Below are 23,184 nucleotides of genomic sequence, written 5' to 3'. Positions count from 1 at the left end.
CACAAGGTAAAAACAAAGTACCAGTTCACTTAAATACGGGTTTCTCCTCATGCTTGAAGACATTTTCTGGGCTTGATGAATCTCATCTGCAAGAAGATGAATCCACTGTGGTTCTTCCTCTTTCTGGTGTCAGCTCCCAGAGGTGAGTGTCTCAGGGATTCAGCCATGAACACACGGGGAAGCTGCATCTGAGCCCATGAGTCACCGTGGTTCTCTCTGTCCACAGGTGTCCTGACCCAGGGGCAGCTGCAGGAGTCGGGACCCAGCCTGGTGAAGCCCTCCCAGACCCTCTCCCTCACCTGCACTGTCTCCGGATTCTCATTAACCAGTTATGATGTAGGCTGGGTCCGACAGGCTCCAGGAAAGGGGCTGGAGTATGTTGGTGTGATGGATTATGATGGAAACGCATATTATAACCCAACTCTGAAGTCCCGGCTCAGCATCACCAGGGACACCTCCAAGAGCCAAGTCTATTTATCACTGAGCAGCCTGACAACTGAAGACACCGCCGTGTATTACTGTGCAGGCAACACAGTGAGGGGAAGTCAGTGTGAGGCCAGACAAAAACCTCCCTGCACGGAGGCCCGTAACCACCAGGGGGAGATAAGGACCCACAAAGTACAGGGCTGAGGCCTGCAGCAGGTGCAGAGAGGGGCTGGGAGGCAATTCTTGTTAGAACCTCTGCTTTCCTCTTCCTGCCCAGGAGCTCCACCAGAGACCCTGTTCTGTATCCTAATGTTCTATTGTTGCGGATTATGTTGTGTCTAGAAAATTTTGTGTGCATGTACATATTTGCTTAATTTTATTTTTGTTATAGTTGTGTATATATATTTATTCACATGCACACACACATATAATATTCAAGAACTGAGGTTGTTTTTCATTTCTTTATCTTTTTCTCAACGGAGCTCTAAACAACCCTGCGGCTCACCATAAGGTTCACTTTGAGCCTGAAGTTCGTGAAACTTGTAAATATCCTGAGAATGCACATGAGAATTTTAAACAGTATTAATTGTTGTTCTGTTTTTGTACGTGTGGAAGGAAGAGACACACCCTCCTGCATTCAGCAACCTGCACAAACAGTTTGAATTCTGCAGCAGGCAGTGTTATAGACTCAGATGCCAGAGTGCTCCAATACTGCACATACAATGATCCTCACTATTCAGATTCCATTATCTGCAAATTCACCTACTTCTAGCTGTCATGAGCACCCCAAAGTAAACACTGTCATTTTGTGCTCATTCACGGACAGTAACAATGTGGCCCGTTGTTTGAATCACCCAACACACACACACACACATTCCCAGCTGAGGTCAGTCAAGCTGATGCTCTCTTTTCTTGTTTCAACTCCCGTCATGTAATTGAGCATTTTCTGGGGTCAAATTAGTGCCATGCTTTTCATATTTCTGGGATTCTTGGCGATTGTTTAAGGTAGTCACAGGCATAGGGTTGAAGAACAGTCTAGTGTCCCTACGCACCAATGGCTGTGACTGGACTTAGGAAAAATATACATGAGAGATCAGCTTCATTCAGGCATGAGTTATATGGCGATGGGTGGTGAAAATCATACTCATGTTTCCAATATAAATCTCATCCAAAACCAAAAGACAAAACTCACTGCTGCATATGGAATGCAGCCTTGGAAGCTTGGCTTAATTCCAAATACAGCAGGGCAAGTGGGGGCTTATAGCCAAGAAGAGGGTGGGTGGACTGGACTGGAAATAATTAACAGAAGAAATAGAGGCTAAGGGGATTCTGGTTACTTAGCCTCACAAGGATTCTTGCTGAAGGGAGACCAGGGTGATCAGATACCATGTGGGTGATAGGAGGTTTGATGGATTTGATCAAATACTGAGGGCGATCAGAGTTCAAGGGTGGGAGATTTTCATTATTCTCACTTAACAGGGGTCTTGACAAAACCTGGCCATGCAAATATAAACACAGAAGCCCACAGGTCAAGACTAGCTGAGAAGAGCATTACAAGGAGCCTGTTGGCTAAGGGGTGGTCAAGGGTCTTTGTCACACTTAAGAAGAGTAATAATGAACATACAAGTAAACCAGGGATGCACACAGACACACAGAGAAAAGACCATCTGAGGATTCAGTGAGAAGAGGTCCATCTGCAAGAAAAGGAGAAACGCCTGAGAAGGACCCAAACCTCCTGACACCGTGACCTTAGACTTCTAGCCTCCAGGTCTGAGAGGAATACATTTCTGTAGTTTAATCCACCCATCTGTTATTCTGTAATGGCCACACTAGCCTACTAATACACCTATAATATAGACGCAGATAGACATATATGGAAATGTAAGTATCGTATTGGAAAACAAATATCACCCATTCTTCAGAGGTGACATGAAGCTGTGTCCACCCTGGATCTCAGCCAGCACCCTCCTCCAGAGCCCTAGACAAGGACCAGCCGTGACCATCTTTATATGGAAACATGCTTCCTACCTGCACATCACACCCAGGCTCAAGGGGAAAACACAGCACCTGTGCTACTCAGAGTCAGGGTTCTCATCTTCACTGACATAACTCTCTGAAAGTCAAAGCATTAATCAAAATGAACATGAAAACCTTCTGGTCACTCCTCCTCTTGCTGGCATCTCTGAGCTGTGAGCATCGCCTGGGTCTGAGGAAGGTGGAATTATGGGGTGACATCTGCGAAGTGGGTGTCTCATTGTTTCTCCTTTCCCAGATGTCCTGTCCCAGGTGCTGGTGCAGGAATCGGGCCCAGGACTATTGAACACCCCCTCCCTCACCTGCTCAGTCTCTGGATTCTCCATCATAAACAGTACTGACTGCTGGGACTGGATCCCTCAGCCCCCAGGGAAAGGGCTGGAGTGACTGGGGTGCTTTGATTCTGGGAATAGCACAGCATACAACCTATCTCCCCAAACATGACTCTCCACCTCCAGACAAACCTCACAAATTCAGTTTTCCCTGCAGCTCAGCTCCGTGATGCCCTAGGACACAGCCCTGTGTTACTGTCCCAGGAGGCTCAGTGAGAAGTCAGGGTGAGTCCAGACACGACCCTCCCTGCAGGGGCCTCTCTAACCACCAGGGGGCGCTCGGGTTCATCAGGACACAAGAGGACCAATTTCAGGGCAGGCGCAGATGTCATGGACGGGTTTTCTCTCAGAAGCTGTGGTTTCTCCGCTGGATCATTGCCGCCCTGCAGGCTCCCTCCGTAATGATTCCAGGGAGAGACTTCCCTGGTGGTCCAGTGGGTGGTAAGTCTCTGAGCTCCCAATGCAGGGGGCCCGGGTTCAATCCCTGGTCTGGAAAATAAATCCCGCATGCATGTCACAACTAAGAGTTCCCATGCCGCAACTAAGAAATAATGATACCAGGTAACTTTCTTGTCCCTAAACTTGAGACTTTTTTCATGGAGTCAGGCTTGTCTGTCTTTCCCCATCTATCTTTGGACGAGCCGCACAGAAATATTTCTTCATGAGACGTTTATTTGAAGATTAGGTGACTACTTTCTGTTCTTAGTTGTCAAGTTTTTAATCGTTTAATGACATAAATAATTTTTACTGTTGAACTTTAAATCTGCTTTCCACCGTCACATGGATTTCCAATTCCTCTCATCCTGAAAATCTCCCCAGTCCTGTTTGATGCAATGCCTTTCACTTGAATAATATGAGTCATGTTTATATTCAGAAATGGATGTCCATATAGCACTGGAGTCATTCTCTCCTCAGAGGACATTTTGAAATGTCGGGACACAGGTTGGGCTGTAACGTGTGGGCTGTGTTGCCTGTACCTTGTTATCTAGTGTGGAGATTGTTAATAGATAATTAGATAAAATAGAGACATCGATAAAAGGGAACAGAAACAGGTGTATCCCAATCATATGGAAAATAACCATAAAATCTGTCTACATAACCCATTTTTAGGGAGTGGTAAAGGCTCGAGTGTGTAAAGATGATACAAGCACCCGTATGAAGTTATTTGTATAAACATATATAGTCAAACAATTTTTGTAAATACTATTCTAGCTCACTCCTCAATCCCATGGTGAGTGTCTGCTTTTCTCTCTAAGAAATCGACAAATACATTCCAATTGGCTGCCATTGGCATTCCTTCCACAAGCGGATGAGGGGACTTTTGCTCTACAGCATCCCCAATATTTGAATTCCTTATTATTTTGTGCTTTAACTGTTGTAATAAGTGAGTAGCAATATCTCATCTTCGTGTTATTTTATATTTCCTTAATGAAGAATGCTGTTAAAACCTTTTATCTCTTCTTTGTGGAAGTATCTTCAGATTACTGGCACAGTGTTCATTATTTTCATTTTTTGTTGCTGTTGTTGAGCTGTGAATTAGCTGTATATTCATGATACAAGTCCTTTATAAATATGATATTAGAAAGCACATTCTCCAAGTCTGTGCTTTAATTCCCTTATCAGTGAAGTTATTGTTGCTGTTGCTATTGTTGTTTTCAGGACAGAATTTTTAATGGATACAGAAAAATTACAAATTTATTTTATGAATGATGTTTGGGATATTATACCTAAAAATTCATCATGAAACACAAGGACACCCATAATTTCTGCCACGTCCCTATGCCAGGCCACATTCAGGGATGGAGGGTTAAGTCCACCTTCTTGAAGGGAGGATGACCGTTATGAGTTACCTGAAGTTATTCCTTAAGGGAGATTTATCCTCCCTTCCCCGTCAGATAGATTTATTCAATCTCTTTATATAAGTATGAATCAAGATATTTGTTTCATACTTTGTGTGAAGGTTATATACGAAGGCATCTTCTATGCTCCTGCAATTGTAACCGCTTGTCAGCCATGGTGAGCTCTTTCAGATTGTCTCCTGTATCCTCCTTACGGGCCCCCGCCCATTTGTGTGAACACTTCCTTACTTTCTGGGGCTACAAGAATCTGCAGTATAATCATGGGTATTCTCTTCTCCGGTCCTAGAATTAGCCATGCCTCAGATGAGTTGTGGATCCTTTTCTGGAGAATAGTATTAGCAACCAAAAAAGTGGGTATTAGGATATTAATGCTGGTGTCCTGTCTACTGGGGGCATTGCCTCTAGGCCCTATAAGCTAACAGACCTTAGAAATATATCTGTGTGCACTACCCCATGTATACACACACACGTCTGCAACTATCTCTGTATCTCACCTTCGGACCTGTGTTAAGGTAAATGTGAGAGCATTCTTATGTCTCGGATCCTAGTGCAACATCACATGAGTAAATCCAGCCTTTCCCCCTTGCTTGTCTGTTACTTTCCATCCAACAGTGAGAAGCCTGGCTCCACCGATGCCATCCAGCTACTAACTGTTCAATTCCACAGGCACAGTAGTAACACAATTCTTAGCCTGACTCCTGATGGAAATACCGTTATCCACCAGGCTCTAGTGCTTATGTGCAGTGGCTTAGAACTTAGCCTTCAGACTCCACTCATTTCCAAAGTCACTTAGTTCAAAACCTATTTTCCCACCTTCTTCAGACATGTTAATTCATAGATTCACTATAATATTAGGTATCATCTATACAGTGTGCATCGTTCCATCCTTGAGTCTCTGACTTATAAATGAAATTTATATTTATATTCAATAAGGTTCACTCTCTCTGCTATTACTTTATATATTTTGACAAGTTCATAGTGCAATGTTTCCACCACTGCAATTTCATACAGAAGAATTTCATTATCCTTAAATATTGTCCATGTTTCACTTATCAAAGACCTTCTCCCAAATTCCTGCGAAATGCTCATCTGCTTGCTTTATATATAGACTTGTCTTTACCGAAATGGGAAATAGGTGAAATTGAACGTTTTCAGACCGATTTTATAACTAGCAATATGCATTTAGGATTCCCTCATGTCCTTTCATGGTAGAATAGTTTAATATTTCAATTGCTGAATACAATTCCACAGCATGGATACATCACGCATTGTTTATCTACTAATTTATGGAAGAACGTATTTGTTGCTTCCATTTTTTCTCAATTGTAAATGAAGAGACCACAATAATTCATGGGCAGTCTATGATGGAGCTATAAGCTTCAAGTCAGTTAGGTAAATGTTAGGAGCATGACTTCTGGCATCTTATATTAAGCTCTGTCCTCGTGTGTAAGTGACTGCCCTGAGGAAGGGCTCTGATGCAGGGACCACTCAGGTGTCCCAGTCATCTTGCTGAAAGGAAGTCAGAGCCCAAGCAATGTCCACACGAGGTGGACACAGGGCCCAGCCCTCAGACCTGGCTGAGCCCCCAGCCTACAGTCAGGGTCACCCTCCCTTACACGTGCGTGTGCATCACGGGAGCAGATCCTGCAGCTGAACGTGAGCCTCTCACAGTGACCCTGCATGGGGCAGGGTGGTCTTCTCCTACAGGCCCTCCCAAAGCAGACACGGTGAACAAAATAAAGACCTGCTGTCTGTGGAAACTGTCAAGGGTTGTGGCAGGGTTTTGTGCGTCAGTCAACACCTGAAACATTATTCGTCATTTCCGCGTGCGATCCTATTTCACCATTTCATATGTGGTAAATATGTGGCATAGTTGGACTGGATGAGGCGACAAAGATCACACTCTAAGTGGAGATGCTATGCCACAGTGCAGATCCAAGTCCAGAGCCAAGGTCTTCCTCCCCATGATACAGGAGGACGGACCTAAGAGCTCAGGCGGGAATCCTGGGCTGTCCCAGGTAGGAAGACACACCTGTGTGAATAGAGAGGTAACACCATCTGATTCACACTTTAGCAGGACCACGCTGACACTGGTGAGGCAGTTAGTTAGGAGACATTGGGGCACTATTACACCTTAACCACACTCGACCTCAAGGCATCCATTTCTAGTTTAATCTTGTAGTAGTTTTTATTCCATTCAGCAGCCTATGTCAGGATTACTCTTCTTATTCTTTGTTATTCTGTGAGCATTTGTCTCTCTCCAAGATTTAAATTTGTTGCTGTCTTAGTTCTACAATTATCTGATATATTGGTGAGATTTTGATAATGTGCCACTTGTTCCATTTTGAGGTTGTTTTAAGAACATTAAATAAGAAGCATTTTCTCAGCTTCTCATCTCTCTACATCTCCAAGACGATTATCAGCTTTATTGGAACACCCAGAAACTGGAAACCATTCCAATATCACACATCAGCTTAATAAATAAGCCAATCATGCTATGATCATTCTTTACACGCCACCTGTTCTTAAAACCAAGGATTCTTGATACACACAAAAACGTGATAGTATTCACAACTATTTGTGCTGAGTAAAATAAGCCATAACAATAAAAATACAGATAATATGATCGCACTTTTATAAATTCTAGAAAATGAAAAGTAACCTGAAGTAACAAGGGAAGATCAATGCGTAGGTGGGGACAGGATGGAAGGTAAGAAGGGACAGGAAGGAGGAAACCCAGAAACTACTGAAAATAATGAGAGGAATTGATTTGTTCTCTCCTGATAATGCTGATGCCTACGTCAGTATTTATCAGAGTGCTCATTCTGAGTTTGTGCGCTTTATTATATGTCAATCACCTCATTAAAGTAATTACAGATAAAGAAATGCATGACTTGCGAGGGAAGGAGTGACGGAAAGATATTGAAACATAAGAGACCCTTGAAAATACTTCTCATGAACCCTGACCCCCTCCATGTATTTTAGGTAAACCGTAGAATAGAGCAAAGTCATAAAGATCCCATTACAGGAGGGGGATCTGCAAACCTCACCCTGCAAGTCCAACTCTGTCCTGGAATAGGTTCAAGGGAGCAGGCTGGCCCAGAGCACAGGGGCAGATGCTGGATCTAACGGTCACCCCATGTTTATTCCTGGACACTCCACAAACCTTCTATACCTCTGGGTGTAGTTTACACCTCTAGTATGAGGGTAACAATGACAGCTACCTCACAGGATGTGTGTGCATATGTAAAATGACATATGGATCTTAAATGTTTACTCTGGAAGAATCACATAATGAAAGTTATATTTCCCAAATGCTATCAACACCACAAAATCCGAGACACTCACACCTGCTCTGAGACCCTCCCCTTTGTGAGGACATTCAATGACATGGCCTCTTATATACTAGAAGGTCATGCAAATAGGGTCCTTCCTCTGCTGATATAAAGCAGCCCCAGCCCTGAACCTGCAGCTCTGGGAGAGGAGCTCCAGCCCGGGATTCCCAGGTGCTCCCATTTGGGGTTCAGGACAGAACACTCACCATGGAGTTTGGGCTGAGCTGGGTTGTCCTTGTTGCTATTTTACAAGGTAATTCATGGAGAGCAAGAGATACTGAGGATGTGAGTGGATGTGAGTGAGGGAATCAGTGGATGTGTGACAGTCTCCTGACCAGTATGTCTCTGTGTTTGCAGGTGTCCAGTGTGAGGTGCAGCTGGTGGAGTCTGGGAGAGGTCTGATGCAGCCAGGGGGGTCTCTGAGACTCTCTTGTGCAGCGTCTGGGTTCACCTTCAGTAACTATCCCATGAGCTGGCTCCGCCAGGCTCCAGGGAAGGGGCTGGACAGGGTCTCAGTTATTAGTAGTACTGGTGGTAGCACATACTATGCAGACTCTGAAGGGCCGATTCACCATCTCCAGAGATAACTCCAAGAACACACTTTATCTGCAAATGAACAGCCTCAGATCTGAGTACACGCCTGTGTATTATTGTGTGAAAGATACACAGAGAGGGGAAGTCAGTGTGAACCCAGACACAAACCTCCTTGCAGGGAGACAGGAGGGGGGATGCAAGGGGCACTCAGGACATACAACTGTGTGTTTCAGCCCCTAGAGCAGGTGCAGATGGTAGTTAAGGGCGGCTTTCCTGTCAGGGTCTGGGGTTTCCTCTCCATATAGTAGTTTTCCCTGGGGAACCTCTCTGTACTCATCCATGGTTCTTTACGTACACATTCAGGCTCAGAATTCCAAAGACTTTTCGAAATGGGAGGGGGGGAAATGTCATATATGTAAGGCAGAGACTCAAAGTTAGATATTCATGTTTTCGCTTGTCTAAATCTTGTCTAAATTGACCTGTTTCAAAACTATCCCAGCGGATGTATAAAGAGTTGAAAAGATTCTTCCTTCCTCATTATGATACCTCAGCCCTGCCCTACTGGTAGACCAGCTGTCCTTGCCAGGATGCTGGCTCTTGACTTGCCTGCTAACCTCTTGCATGAGAAATGTAAATGAGCTGAGCAGCACCCGATCCTCACTGGGTTACAGGGAATGATGCCACTTAGAGGGGACGTGGGTAGGGGTGTTTCTACATGTGCTCCTTGCTTCCAAGTCCAAGAGAATCCCTATACGCTTAGATAATACCTGCATCCTGTTCTACTGTGCAGTTTATTTTATGTCAAATATTCACTGTCAAAGCTATTACCAATAGACGCATATGTAGTCGGTAAGGAAAGTTTATAGTCAGGTGGATAATAACATGAATATTCAGAAGCTGCTGAAAAGAAATCTATTCTCCTTTCTTCACCACAGCATCGTAGGTGAACGCTAAAACGCAGGAAAGTCACACAGGTTCTCATTCCACGAAGAGTCCTGCAGCCTCACAGGCAGACCCACCTCTGTCCAGGAACCTTTGCAGGGGCGGCCAGGTCCAGGGTGGAGAAGCCCAGGCCTCGAAAGGAGGTCTCACTGTGCCCTGTTGTGTGTTCCTCAGCACATCACCTGCCAATTCCAGGCTGCAGTTTAGCTTCACATCTGTAAGATTCAAGTAATCCGACACCTACATCACATGCTTGGTGTGCATATGTAGAAACAAAATAATAAAAGAGGCCCTGAGTGTTGGGCCTCAGGGTAGGCCACCCCAAAATATGCCTCAAAGTGACTTAAGACAGAGCCAGTGCAGAGGGACATTCTGACCTTCCTCCCTGTCACCCTGAAGCAAGAAATAAACCTCCCACGTGAAAGGTGCTCTCCCTGTACCTGGAGGTGGAAGTGAAATGGTCCTTAACCCCATGCCATCTGCCTGCCGTTTATCTGTGCCAAAAATTTAGCCTAAGAGTAAGTTTAATCAGAGAACTGAGAAAATCTAGACAGAAACGAAAACTGTCCAACAAAACGAAATAATAATAGTTTAGTCATTAAGCAAATCAAGAACCTTTAGTTCCGCCTCCAGGGCTATAGACAATATTCTTCTCCATGTCCCTTGAGCTGTCTTGTAGATACTGAAACTCCTACCAGAAGGAAAGAGTTAACTGCATGATGACCAGACTGTAGCCATGACATAAGCTGCCACAATTCCAAGAAGTGGCCTCAAAGAAATGGGAACAAAGCGACCCTTGAACTGAAGATTAACTCTACTTAAAACAATCAACATGAGGCTGATCACACCACCACATGACCAATTTCAAGACGACTGTCAGAGTTGACTCTGCTGTTTCTGTCTGTAGCCCCCTCCTTCTGCCTATAAAAGCCCTTTCCCACAGATTCTCAGTGGGGGATGGCCTTTGGAGAGAAGTCTGTCCCCCACCCGCGGTTGCAGGCAGCCAAAATAAAGCAAACTTTCCTTTCTACCAACTTTGCCTCTTTATTGGCTTTTCAGCACCGAGCAACTGGACCTTGCTTTCCATTACACAGGGACACTCTTATCACCAGGGACGGGGAATTCAGGCCTGGAAGTCTCTATGAACAAACCTTGTTCCTTCTGTAATGACTATGCCAGCCCAAACTCTGCTTAGGTTCGTCACTAATTGCACACCAAAAACATACATTTCCTCCTTCTACCAATTCCTCACAAATATTGGATCTTGGTCTAAAAATATAAACGCTGCCTGCTTTGGTCACTTCTGGGTCCATTTCTATGGCACGTCTATGCCTGTGCTTACAATTATTTTCTTTTCTCCTGTAAATCTGTCTTTGTTAGTTTTATTATCAGTCCAGCCTCAGGAACTCAAGAGGGGCAGAGGAGGAGATTTCCCTCCTGACAAATCCAAGTTGTCTTCTCTTCAGCCTCACTCTGTAGAACCTCTTAGGAAACTCAGTCCTCACGGGCCACTTTCAGACTCCTGACATCACCTTGCCAGTTGTGTTCTTCTGGCATCTCTTCGTTGCATTTCCATCTCACCCTTCAATATTTTTCCAAATCGCTGTGACATTTCAGTGTCCATTGTCTGGATATACACAGTTTATTAGTCATTCCCTAGGATAGGTCATCTTGGTCCTTTCCAAATTTTGGCAAATATGAATAAAGCTAAGTAAGCATCGTGTGCAGGGTTTTCTCTGGACTAAAGCCTTATTGTCTTTCGGGTACATACAAAAGAGCACTATTGCTGCAACACAGATAAGAGTATGTTTAGTTTTGCAAGAAGCCACCAGAAGAGCTCCCAGGGTGCATCCCGTTTTGCATCCCCACCTGCAGTGAATGGACCCCCTGCCGCTCCACATCCTCCCAGTGTTTAAGGTTCTCAGAGTCCTGACTTGTTACACTCTTGTAAGTTTTCAGGGATATGTCCTTGTTCTGATTGACATTTCCCTGTGATAAATGTTCTCCCATAGCCTTATTTGTAAACTCTTTCTCTTTTTGGTCAGGTGTCTGTTAAGGATTTTAGCCCATTTTTTAATAGTTTTATTTCTTTCTTATTGTTGAGTTTAAGACTTCTTGGCACATATTAGATAACAATCAGATATAGTAGATATGTCTTTTGCAAATATTTTCTGCCAATCTCTAGCTTGCCTTTGGGTAAATTTTAAATGTATTTTGTATGCTTCTCAATTATTACTTGTTGTGTTTCTATTACAATGAAAAGTGGAGTTAAACATTCACTTCCTAAGCCATGGGAACTTTATGTGGGAACATGTCACAGTACACTCAAAGGCCTCTTTCAGATACTACAAGGATGGAATGGGTAAACAAAGGGGAGACTTCTTCAGAGATGCTCTTCTGGAAAAATAGAAATGTACCAACATACCCTCCTTCCTGTCTTGCTGATGAGAACTGTGCCGCGTGTCCACAGAGACACAGATCCTTGAGGAGAGAGTGAGATTTCATCAGCTAGAATGACCGTTTACTAACAATACATTTTACCCGTGATGGATCTGAGTTTATGAATGATTGTTACTTGAATGATTCAATGGATTTAGCAATGGTTGAAAACAAAATCAATACCTTGAATTATTATTATTAATTTTAATTTATGTTGCCCCAGAGAAGAGTTTGACAATTACAATTTCAGTAACACAGTTCAATAATTTTGACTTATACCTCTTAAAATTTAGATACCACGTTGTTTCACAATAAATGTTTCATCTACATCCCTCACATTTGAAACTGGATTCCAAGTGGACCTAGAAGATGAAATGTGAGGACAGCGAATCTCTCTACATTCAGTAACATCTAAGGCAACAAATCTAATATCACAGGAGGACACTGCTGATTTCCAAGTATAGTTCCTGCTTCTTCTTTGCTCAGTGATTCTAAGAAAGATACAAAGTGACCTAAACCATTTGGTCTGAATGTTCCTGAAGTCCACACCTCATTCTGGTCTTATACTCTCAAGATTTTATGAGGGAAATCACAGAGACCATCAGAAGGCCCTGTCCACGTGGTCACCATGAAGCCCACCACCGTCAATCCTTCTCCCTCCAATCACAATGGTCAGACCCTCTTGCTGTGACCATCACTGGTAACCTGCAAAGCAATATGACTTAAATCTCACCACTTCCTTTTACCATCACCCATTGGTCATCTCTAATGGGTATTCTCCCCAGCATTATATTATGATCTAGTCTCCAGACATAATGGCCTGCAATTATCTCCACAAAGGAAAAATATCTTCTTTTTACTCCTGGTGACCTAACACATTTTTCCTAGGGTTAAATAGACCCTAACAACACATCCGCAACCACTGAAATGTAAAGAAACCTGTTATATATCCTTCTATGTTAACATGAATTTGGATGGATCTGCTCAAATCCACCAGCTCAAGAAGGGGTGGTCAGATGCTGGGGCATCTGCATAAATGCAGGCCCTTCTTCCACGTGGTGAAATATAGGCTTACCTGGTTCTAGGTTTTAGATGCCATCCCTTCCACTCCCCTATCACACAGGATATCAGCTCAATTTTCAGGTCCTGACAACAGGGTCCAGACTTCTCCTGTGATTCTTGTCCATATTACTTTGGTTGGCTCTCCTATTATCGACATTCAATCAGGAAGATTCTTTAGTATTTTATTTACTCTGCAAATAGTATTGGAAAAGCTAGAAGAAGTATAGTACTCTGTTCATGAAATAGTATGGAGTAAATATCTTCTCATAGACAGCAGCCTCGACATCAGTCAGTGTACAGGTGAGATCACTGGGCTGAGGGAGAGCTGACAGGTGTGACCTCGCAGGGCAGGAGTGGAGCCAGTGCTACATGTACAAGGGTGTCCGTCAGAGATGGGGACTCACATTGGTCTTTCTTTTTCCCAGGAGTGATAACATCACCGAAGACACTGATGACAACATTCAACACCCGTGGCACACCCACTATAAATTTCAGACATACCATTACCACCGTGATCCCCGATTTACATCCTTGAAGACTGAAATGCAGATGGTGAGGCCACATCCTCAGTGCCCACAGTGAGATGGGATGGAGCTGTGCTCTGCTCTCCAGCACCACTTACTTATATGACCTCGGGCACAGTTCCAGGACTCACTGACCCAGGGACTCGGGAAAGCTGCTCTCAGGTGGACTTTTCAAAGGAAACTGCTTGCTGAGGTGGGGGCTTTCCTCTGACCATGACACCCTCATACTCTGAAAGCCATTCACTGTGAAGGTTTACTTCCAAGAATCATGCGTGTTCTCTAACCCATTGCGGTGGGAACTGTGTTCCCTGAGCTCCAATGTCACTGGCAGTGACAGAATTAGAAAGGAACACTTCTAGAAGGAGTGAGTCTGTGCACTGTGACCAGGTCACCTGCCCAGCATATTGGAGTCCTGAGGAGCTTCCCGTAGCTGTCTGTTCTTAGTCCTTGGTAGCCATGGGGATTCCTCAATGTCCACCCTTAAGGAAGGAGCCCTGAAGCTCACGGTGTTCGTGCAGACACTCAGTTGTGCACAGGAAAAAGGCAGGGCAGGCTACTGGCCAGGTCAGCAGTACTAGGAACCATGACCATCTCAGCAAGAATGACTGCCTTGTCCACAAAATACGCTGTGTGTTTAGTTGTTATGAATAAATCCACCTCCAGAGCAACTCTTGATCATATTTAAACTGTTTCAGGTGAAGAAATGTTCACCCTAGTTAAGGGAAACACGAAGTCCGTTGTGAATTATGATTAACATTAAATTTTACCTAACTTTGTCTGAATTCAATGTGATTATTACATGTATGATTTCTCTCAAATACTTGCATATCCAGGAAATAAACATGAGATAATGCAGAAAGGGCAAAAAATACTAGTTTGTTTCAGACAACTTGGAGGACCCTGAATGTTTGATGGGTATTTATGTGAAATATATACATCCGTGCGATTAAAGTCTATTCCCCAAATCTGCCATTAATCCTAGAGCACATCTGATTTCCTGACTAGCCCTTCAGCATCATTTCATTCCTGGGCAAAGAGTCCCCCAGGCTTCAGGAGGGGGACCCCAGGTGGGGGCTGAGTTCTCTGAGGGCACAGTCAGCACCCTGCTCACAGGGGGAGCCCCAGGTACAGGGACCTCCCTTCACTACTTGATGCTTTTTATAAAAAGGTCCCTCCTATATGCAAATATCCCCTTAGACCACAAGGTAAAAACAAAGTACCAGTTCACTTAAATACGGGTTTCTCCTCATGCTTGAAGACATTTTCTGGGCTTGATGAATCTCATCTGCAAGAAGATGAATCCACTGTGGTTCTTCCTCTTTCTGGTGTCAGCTCCCAGAGGTGAGTGTCTCAGGGATTCAGCCATGAACACACGGGGAAGCTGCATCTGAGCCCATGAGTCACCGTGGTTCTCTCTGTCCACAGGTGTCCTGACCCAGGGGCAGCTGCAGGAGTCGGGACCCAGCCTGGTGAAGCCCTCCCAGACCCTCTCCCTCACCTGCACTGTCTCCGGATTCTCATTAACCAGTTATGATGTAGGCTGGGTCCGACAGGCTCCAGGAAAGGGGCTGGAGTATGTTGGTGTGATGGATTATGATGGAAACGCATATTATAACCCAACTCTGAAGTCCCGGCTCAGCATCACCAGGGACACCTCCAAGAGCCAAGTCTATTTATCACTGAGCAGCCTGACAACTGAAGACACCGCCGTGTATTACTGTGCAGGCAACACAGTGAGGGGAAGTCAGTGTGAGGCCAGACAAAAACCTCCCTGCACGGAGGCCCGTAACCACCAGGGGGAGATAAGGACCCACAAAGTACAGGGCTGAGGCCTGCAGCAGGTGCAGAGAGGGGCTGGGAGGCAATTCTTGTTAGAACCTCTGCTTTCCTCTTCCTGCCCAGGAGCTCCACCAGAGACCCTGTTCTGTATCCTAATGTTCTATTGTTGCGGATTATGTTGTGTCTAGAAAATTTTGTGTGCATGTACATATTTGCTTAATTTTATTTTTGTTATAGTTGTGTATATATATTTATTCACATGCACACACACATATAATATTCAAGAATTGAGGTTGTTTTTCATTTCTTTATTTATCTTTTTCTCAACGGAGCTCTAAACAACCCTGCGGCTCACCATAAGGTTCACTTTGAGCCTGAAGTTCGTGAAACTTGTAAATATCCTGAGAATGCACATGAGAATTTTAAACAGTATTAATTGTTGTTCTGTTTTTGTACGTGTGGAAGGAAGAGACACACCCTCCTGCATTCAGCAACCTGCACAAACAGTTTGAATTCTGCAGCAGGCAGTGTTATAGACTCAGATGCCAGAGTGCTCCAATACTGCACATACAATGATCCTCACTATTCAGATTCCATTATCTGCAAATTCACCTACTTCTAGCTGTCATGAGCACCCCAAAGTAAACACTGTCATTTTGTGCTCATTCACGGACAGTAACAATGTGGCCCGTTGTTTGAATCACCCAACACACACACACACACATTCCCAGCTGAGGTCAGTCAAGCTGATGCTCTCTTTTCTTGTTTCAACTCCCGTCATGTAATTGAGCATTTTCTGGGGTCAAATTAGTGCCATGCTTTTCATATTTCTGGGATTCTTGGCGATTGTTTAAGGTAGTCACAGGCATAGGGTTGAAGAACAGTCTAGTGTCCCTACGCACCAATGGCTGTGACTGGACTTAGGAAAAATATACATGAGAGATCAGCTTCATTCAGGCATGAGTTATATGGCGATGGGTGGTGAAAATCATACTCATGTTTCCAATATAAATCTCATCCAAAACCAAAAGACAAAACTCACTGCTGCATATGGAATGCAGCCTTGGAAGCTTGGCTTAATTCCAAATACAGCAGGGCAAGTGGGGGCTTATAGCCAAGAAGAGGGTGGGTGGACTGGACTGGAAATAATTAACAGAAGAAATAGAGGCTAAGGGGATTCTGGTTACTTAGCCTCACAAGGATTCTTGCTGAAGGGAGACCAGGGTGATCAGATACCATGTGGGTGATAGGAGGTTTGATGGATTTGATCAAATACTGAGGGCGATCAGAGTTCAAGGGTGGGAGATTTTCATTATTCTCAATTAACAGGGGTCTTGACAAAACCTGGCCATGCAAATATAAACACAGAAGCCCACAGGTCAAGACTAGCTGAGAAGAGCATTACAAGGAGCCTGTTGGCTAAGGGGTGGTCAAGGGTCTTTGTCACACTTAAGAAGAGTAATAATGAACATACAAGTAAACCAGGGATGCACACAGACACACAGAGAAAAGACCATCTGAGGATTCAGTGAGAAGAGGTCCATCTGCAAGAAAAGGAGAAACGCCTGAGAAGGACCCAAACCTCCTGACACCGTGACCTTAGACTTCTAGCCTCCAGGTCTGAGAGGAATACTTTTCTGTAGTTTAATCCACCCATCTGTTATTCTGTAATGGCCACACTAGCCTACTAATACACCTATAATATAGACGCAGATAGACATATATGGAAATGTAAGTATCGTATTGGAAAACAAATATCACCCATTCTTCAGAGGTGACATGAAGCTGTGTCCACCCTGGATCTCAGCCAGCACCCTCCTCCAGAGCCCTAGACAAGGACCAGCCGTGACCATCTTTATATGGAAACATGCTTCCTACCTGCACATCACACCCAGGCTCAAGGGGAAAACACAGCACCTGTGCTACTCAGAGTCAGGGTTCTCATCTTCACTGATGTAACTCTCTGAAAGTCAAAGCATTAATCAAAGTGAACATGAAAACCTTCTGGTCATTCCTCCTCTTGCTGGCATCTCTGAGCTGTGAGCATCTCCTGGGTCTGAGGAAGGTGGAATTAGGGGGTGACATCTGCAAAGTGGGTGTCTCATGGTTTCTCCTTCCCCCGTTGTCCTGTCCCAGGTGCTGGTGCAGGAATCGGGCCCAGGACTATTGAACACCCCCTCCCTCACCTGCTCAGTCTCTGGATTCTCCATCACAAACAGTGCTGACTGCTGGGACTGGATCCCTCAGCCCCCAGGGAAAGGGCTGGGGTGACTGGGGTGCTTTGGTTCTGGGAATAGCACAGCCTACAACCTGTCTCTCCAAACATGACTCTCCACCTCCAGACAAACCTCACAATTTCAGTTTTCCCTGCAGCTCAGCTCCGTGATGCCCTAGGACACAGCCCTGTGTTACTGTCCCAGGAGGCTCAGTGAGAAGTCAGGGTGAGTCCAGACACGACCCTCCCTGCAGGGGCCGTTCCAACCACCAGCGGGCCATCAGGGTCATCAGGACACAAGAGGACCAATTTCAGGTCAGGTGCAGAGGATGGCATGGAGGGGTTTTCTCTCAGAAGCTGTGGTTTCTCCGCTGGATCATTGCCGCCCCTGGAAGCCTCATCCACAATGACTCCAGGGAACTTTCTTGTCTCTAAACTGGAGACTTTTTTCATGGAGTCAGGCTTGTCTGTCTTTCTCCATCTATCTTTGGACGAGCCGCACAGAATTATCTCTTCATGAGACCTTTATTTGAAGATTAGGTCACTACTTTCTGTTATTAGTTGTCAAGTTTTTAATCGTTTAATGACATAAATAATTTTTGCTGTTGAACTTTACATCTGCTTTCCACCCTCAGATGGATTTCCAATTCCTCTCATCCTGAAAATCTCCTCAGTCCTGTTTGATGCAATGCCTTTCACTTGAATAGTAGGAGTCATGTTTATATTCAGAAATTAATGTCCATATAGCACTGCAGTCATTCTCTCCCCAGAAGACATTTTGAAATGTCGGGACACAGGTTGGGCTGTAACATATGTGCTGTGTTGCCTGTACCTTGTTATCTAGTGTTGAGATTGATAATAGATAATTAGGTAAAAGGGAACAGAAACAGGTATATGCTAATCATATGGAAAATAACCATAAAAACTGACTACATAACCCATTTTTAGGGAGTGGTAAAGGCTCAAATGTGTAAAGATGATACAAGCACCCGTTTGAAGTTATTTGCATCAACATAAATATTGAAACAATTTTTGTAAATACTTTTCAAGCTCACTCCTCAATCCCATGGTGAGTGTCTGCTTTTCTCTCTAAGAAATCGACGAATATATTCCAATTGGCTGCCATTGGCGTTCCTTGCAGCAAGCGGAGGAAGGGCCTTTCACTCTACATCATCCCCAATATTTGAAATTCTTATGATTTTGTGCTTTAACTGTTGTAATAAGTGAGCAGCAGTATCTCATCATCGTGTTATTTTATATTTCCTTAATGAAGAATGCTCTTAAAACCTTTTATCTCTACTTTGTGGAAGTGTCTTCAGATCACTGGCACAGTGTTCATTATTTTCATTTTTTGTTGCTGTGGTTGAGCTGTGAATTAGCTGTATATTCATGATACAAGTCCTTTATAAATATGATATTAGACAGCACGTTCTCCAAGTCTGTGCTTTAATTCCCTTATCAGTGAAGGTATTGTTGCTATTGCTGCTGTTGTTTTCAGGACAGAATTTTTAATGGATACAGAAAAATTACAAATTTATTTTATGAATGATGTTTGGGATATTATACCTAAAAATTCATCATGAAACACAAGGACACCCATAATTTCTGCCACGTCCCTATGCCAGGCCACATTCAGGGATGGAGGGTTAAGTCCACCTTCTTGAAGGGAGGATGACCGTTATGAGTTACCTGAAGTTATTCCTTAAGGGAGATTTATCCTCCCTTCCCTGTCAGATAGATTTATTCAATCTCTTTATATAAGTATGAATCAAGATATTTGTTTCATACTTTGTGTGAAGGTTATATACGAAGGCATCTTCTATGCTCCTGCAATTGTAACCGCTTGTCAGCCATGGTGAGCTCTTTCAGATTGTCTCCTGTATCCTCCTTACGGGCCCCCGCCCATTTGTGTGAACACTTCCTTACTTTCTGGGGCTACAAGAATCTGCAGTATAATCATGGGTATTCTCTTCTCCGGTCCTAGAATTAGCCATGCCTCAGATGAGTTGTGGATCCTTTTCTGGAGAATAGTATTAGCAACCAAAAAAGTGGGTATTAGGATATTAATGCTGGTGTCCTGTCTACTGGGGGCATTGCCTCTAGGCCCTATAAGCTAACAGACCTTAGAAATATATCTGTGTGCACTACCCCATGTATACACACACACGTCTGCAACTATCTCTGTATCTCACCTTCGGACCTGTGTTAAGGTAAATGTGAGAGCATTCTTATGTCTCGGATCCTAGTGCAACATCACATGAGTAAATCCAGCCTTTCCCCCTTGCTTGTCTGTTACTTTCCATCCAACAGTGAGAAGCCTGGCTCCACCGATGCCATCCAGCTACTAACTGTTCAATTCCACAGGCACAGTAGTAACACAATTCTTAGCCTGACTCCTGATGGAAATACCGTTATCCACCAGGCTCTAGTGCTTATGTGCAGTGGCTTAGAACTTAGCCTTCAGACTCCACTCATTTCCAAAGTCACTTAGTTCACAACCTATTTTCCCACCTTCTTCAGACATGTTAATTCATAGATTCACTATAATATTAGGTATCATCTATACAGTGTGCATCGTTCCATCCTTGAGTCTCTGACTTATAAATGAAATTTATGTTCATATTCAATAAGGTTCACTCTTTCTGCTATTACTTTATATATTTTGATAAGTTCATAGTGCAATGTTTCCACCACTGCAATTACATAGAGAAGAATTTCACGATCCTTAAATATTGTCCATTTTTCATTTATCAAAGACCTTCTCCCACATGCCTGCTAAATGCTCATCTGCTTGCTTTATATATAGACTTGCCTTTTCCCAAAGGCCAAATAGGTGAAATTGAATGTTTTCAGGTCGAATTTTTAATTAGCAATATGCATTTAGGATTCCCTCATGTCCTTTCATGGTATAATAGTTTAATATTTCAATTGCTGAATACAATTCCACAGCATGGATACATCACGCATTGTTTATCTACTAATTTATGGAAGAACGTGTTTGTTGCTTCCACTTTATCTCAATACTAAATGAATATACTACAATAATTCATGGGCAGTCTATGATGGAGCTATAAGTTTCAAGTCAGTTAGGTAAATGTTAGGAGCATGACTTCTGGCATCTTATATTAAGCTCTGCCTAGGTGTGTAAGTGGTTGCCCTGAGGAAGGGCTCTGATGTGGAGACCACTCAGCTGTCCCAGTCCTCTTGCTGAAAGGAAGTCAGAGCCCAAGCAATGTCCACACGAGGTGGAAACAAGGCCCAGCCCTCAGACCTGGCTGAGCTCCCAGCCTACAGTCAGGGTTACCCTCCCTTACACGTGAGTGTGCATCACGGGAGCAGATCCTGCAGCTGAACGTGAGCTTCTCACAGTGACCCTGCATGGAGTAGGGTGGGCTATTCCTCCAGGCCCTCCCAAAGCACGGACGGTGAACAAAATATAGAGCTGCTGTTACTGTAAACTGTCAAGGGTGGTGGCAGGGTTTTGTGCGTCAGTCAACACCTCGAACATTGTTATTCATTTCCGCGTGCGATCCTATTTCACCATTTCATATGTGGTAACTATGTGGCACAGCTGGACTGGATGAGGGGACAAAGATCACACTGTAAGTGGAGATGCTATGACACAGTGCAGATCCAAGTCCAGAGCCAAGGTCCTCCTCCCCATGATACAGGAGGACCTAAGAGCTCAGGCAGGAATCGTGGGCTGTTCCAGGTAGGAAGACACACCTGTGTGAATAGAGAGGTAACACCATCTGATTCACACTTTAGCAGGACCACGCTGACACTGGTGAGGTAGTTAGTTAGGAGACATTGGGGCACTATTACACCTTGACCACACTCGACCTCAAGGCATCCATTTCTTCTTTAATCTTGTAGTAATTTTTATTCCATTCAGAAGGCTATGTCAGGATTAATATTCTTATTCTTTGTTATTCTCTGAGCATTTGTCTCTCTCCAAGATTTAAATTTGTCGCTGTCTTAGTTCTATAGTTATCTGATATATTGGTGAGATTTTGATAATGTGCCACTTGTTCCATTTTGATGTTGTTTTAAGAACATTAAATAAGAAGCATTTTCTCAGCTTCTCATCTCTCTACATCTCCAAGACGATTATCAGCTCTATTGTAACACCCAGAAACTGGAAACAATTCCAATATCACACATCAGCTTAATAAATAAGCCAATCATGCTATGATCATTCTTCAAATGCAACCTGTTATTAAAAGCAAGCATTCTTGGTACACACAAAAGCATGATAGTATTCACAACTATTTGTGCTGAGTAAAATAAGCCATAACAATAAAAATACATATAATACGATCGCACTTTTATAAATTCTAGAAAATGAAAAGTAACCTGAAGTAACAAGGGAAGATCAATGTTTATGTGGGGACAGGATGGAAGACAAGGAGGGACAGGAAGGAGAAAACCCAGAAACTACTGAAAATAATGAGAGGAATTGATCTGTTCTCTCCTGATAATGCTGATGCCTACGTCAGTATTTATCAGAGTGCTCATTCTGAGTTTGTGCGCTCTATTATATGTCAATCACCTCATTAAAGTAATTACAAACAAAGAAATGCATGACTTGGGAGGGAAGGAGTGAAAGAAAGATACTGAAACATAAGACACTCTTGAAAATACTTCTCAGGAACCCTGACCCTCTCCATATATTTTAGGTAAACAGTACAAGAGAGCAAAGTCATAATGATCCCATTACAGGAAGGGGATCTGCAAACCTCACCCGGCAAGTCCAACTCTGTCCTGGAATAGGTTCAAGGGAGCAGCCTGGCCCAGAGCAGAGGGGCAGATGCTGGATCTAACGATCACCCCATGTTTATCCTTGGACACTCCACAAACACTCTATACCTCTGGGTGTAGTTTACACCTCTAATATGAGGGAAACAATGACAGCTACATCACAGGGTGTGTGTGCATATGTAAAATGACATATGGGTCCTAAATGTTTACTCTGGAAAAATCACATAATGAAAGTTATATTTCCCAAATGCTATCAACACCACAAAATCCGAGACTCTCACACCTGCTCTGAGACCCTGCCCTTTCTGTGGACATTCAATGACATAGCCTCTTATATACTAGAAGGTCATGCAAATAGGGTCCTTCCTCTGCTGACATAAAGCAGCCCCAGCCCTGACCCTGCAGCTCTGGGAGAGCAGCTCCAGCCCGGGATTCCCAGGTGCTCCCATTCGGGGTTCAGGACAGAACACTCACCATGGAGTTTGGGCTGAGCTGGGTTGTCCTTGTTGCTATTTTACAAGGTAATTCATGGAGAGCAAGAGATACTGAGGATGTGAATGGATATGAGTGAGGGAATCAGTGGATGTGTGACAGTCTCCTGACAACAATGTCTCTGTGTTTGCAGGTGTCCAGTGTGAGGTGCAGCTGGTGGAGTTTGGAGGAGGCTTGGTGCAGCCAGGGGGGTCTCTGAGACTCTCTTGTGCAGCGTCTGGATTCACCTTCAGTAGCTATTAAATGAACTCGGTCCGCCAGGCTCCAGGGAAGGGTCTGGACAGGGTCTCAGTTATTATTACTAGTGGTGGTAGCACATACTATGCAGACTCTGTGAAGGGCCGATTCACCATCTCCAGAGACAACTCCAAGAACACACTTTATCTGCAAATGAACAGCCTGAGGTCTGAGGACACGGCCGTGTATTACTGTGCAAAAGATACACAGTGA

At 43.9% G+C, this 23,184-nt stretch overlaps 1 pseudogene and 2 gene segments (V, D, J or C); all 3 read left to right on the top strand.

Moving 5' to 3' along the window:
- The first annotated feature begins 66 nt into the window (after positions 1–66).
- Positions 67–2,847, top strand: LOC132358917 (immunoglobulin heavy variable 4-39-like). The segment is given in 3 exon segments: positions 67–142; positions 227–544; positions 2,699–2,847. Coding segments are annotated over 3 exon segments (534 nt in total).
- A 5,346-nt stretch (positions 2,848–8,193) lies between these two features.
- On the top strand, positions 8,194–15,945 carry LOC132358916 (uncharacterized; annotated as a pseudogene).
- A 6,772-nt stretch (positions 15,946–22,717) lies between these two features.
- On the top strand, positions 22,718–23,184 carry LOC132358910 (immunoglobulin heavy variable 3-23-like). The segment is given in 2 exon segments: positions 22,718–22,763; positions 22,868–23,184. Coding segments are annotated over 2 exon segments (363 nt in total).

The sequence above is a fragment of the Balaenoptera ricei genome, unplaced genomic scaffold (assembly GCF_028023285.1).
Source record: "Balaenoptera ricei isolate mBalRic1 unplaced genomic scaffold, mBalRic1.hap2 scaffold_623, whole genome shotgun sequence".
NCBI classification, from domain to species: Eukaryota; Metazoa; Chordata; class Mammalia; order Artiodactyla; family Balaenopteridae; genus Balaenoptera; species Balaenoptera ricei.
This window is presented reverse-complemented; position numbering and strand designations above follow the sequence as displayed.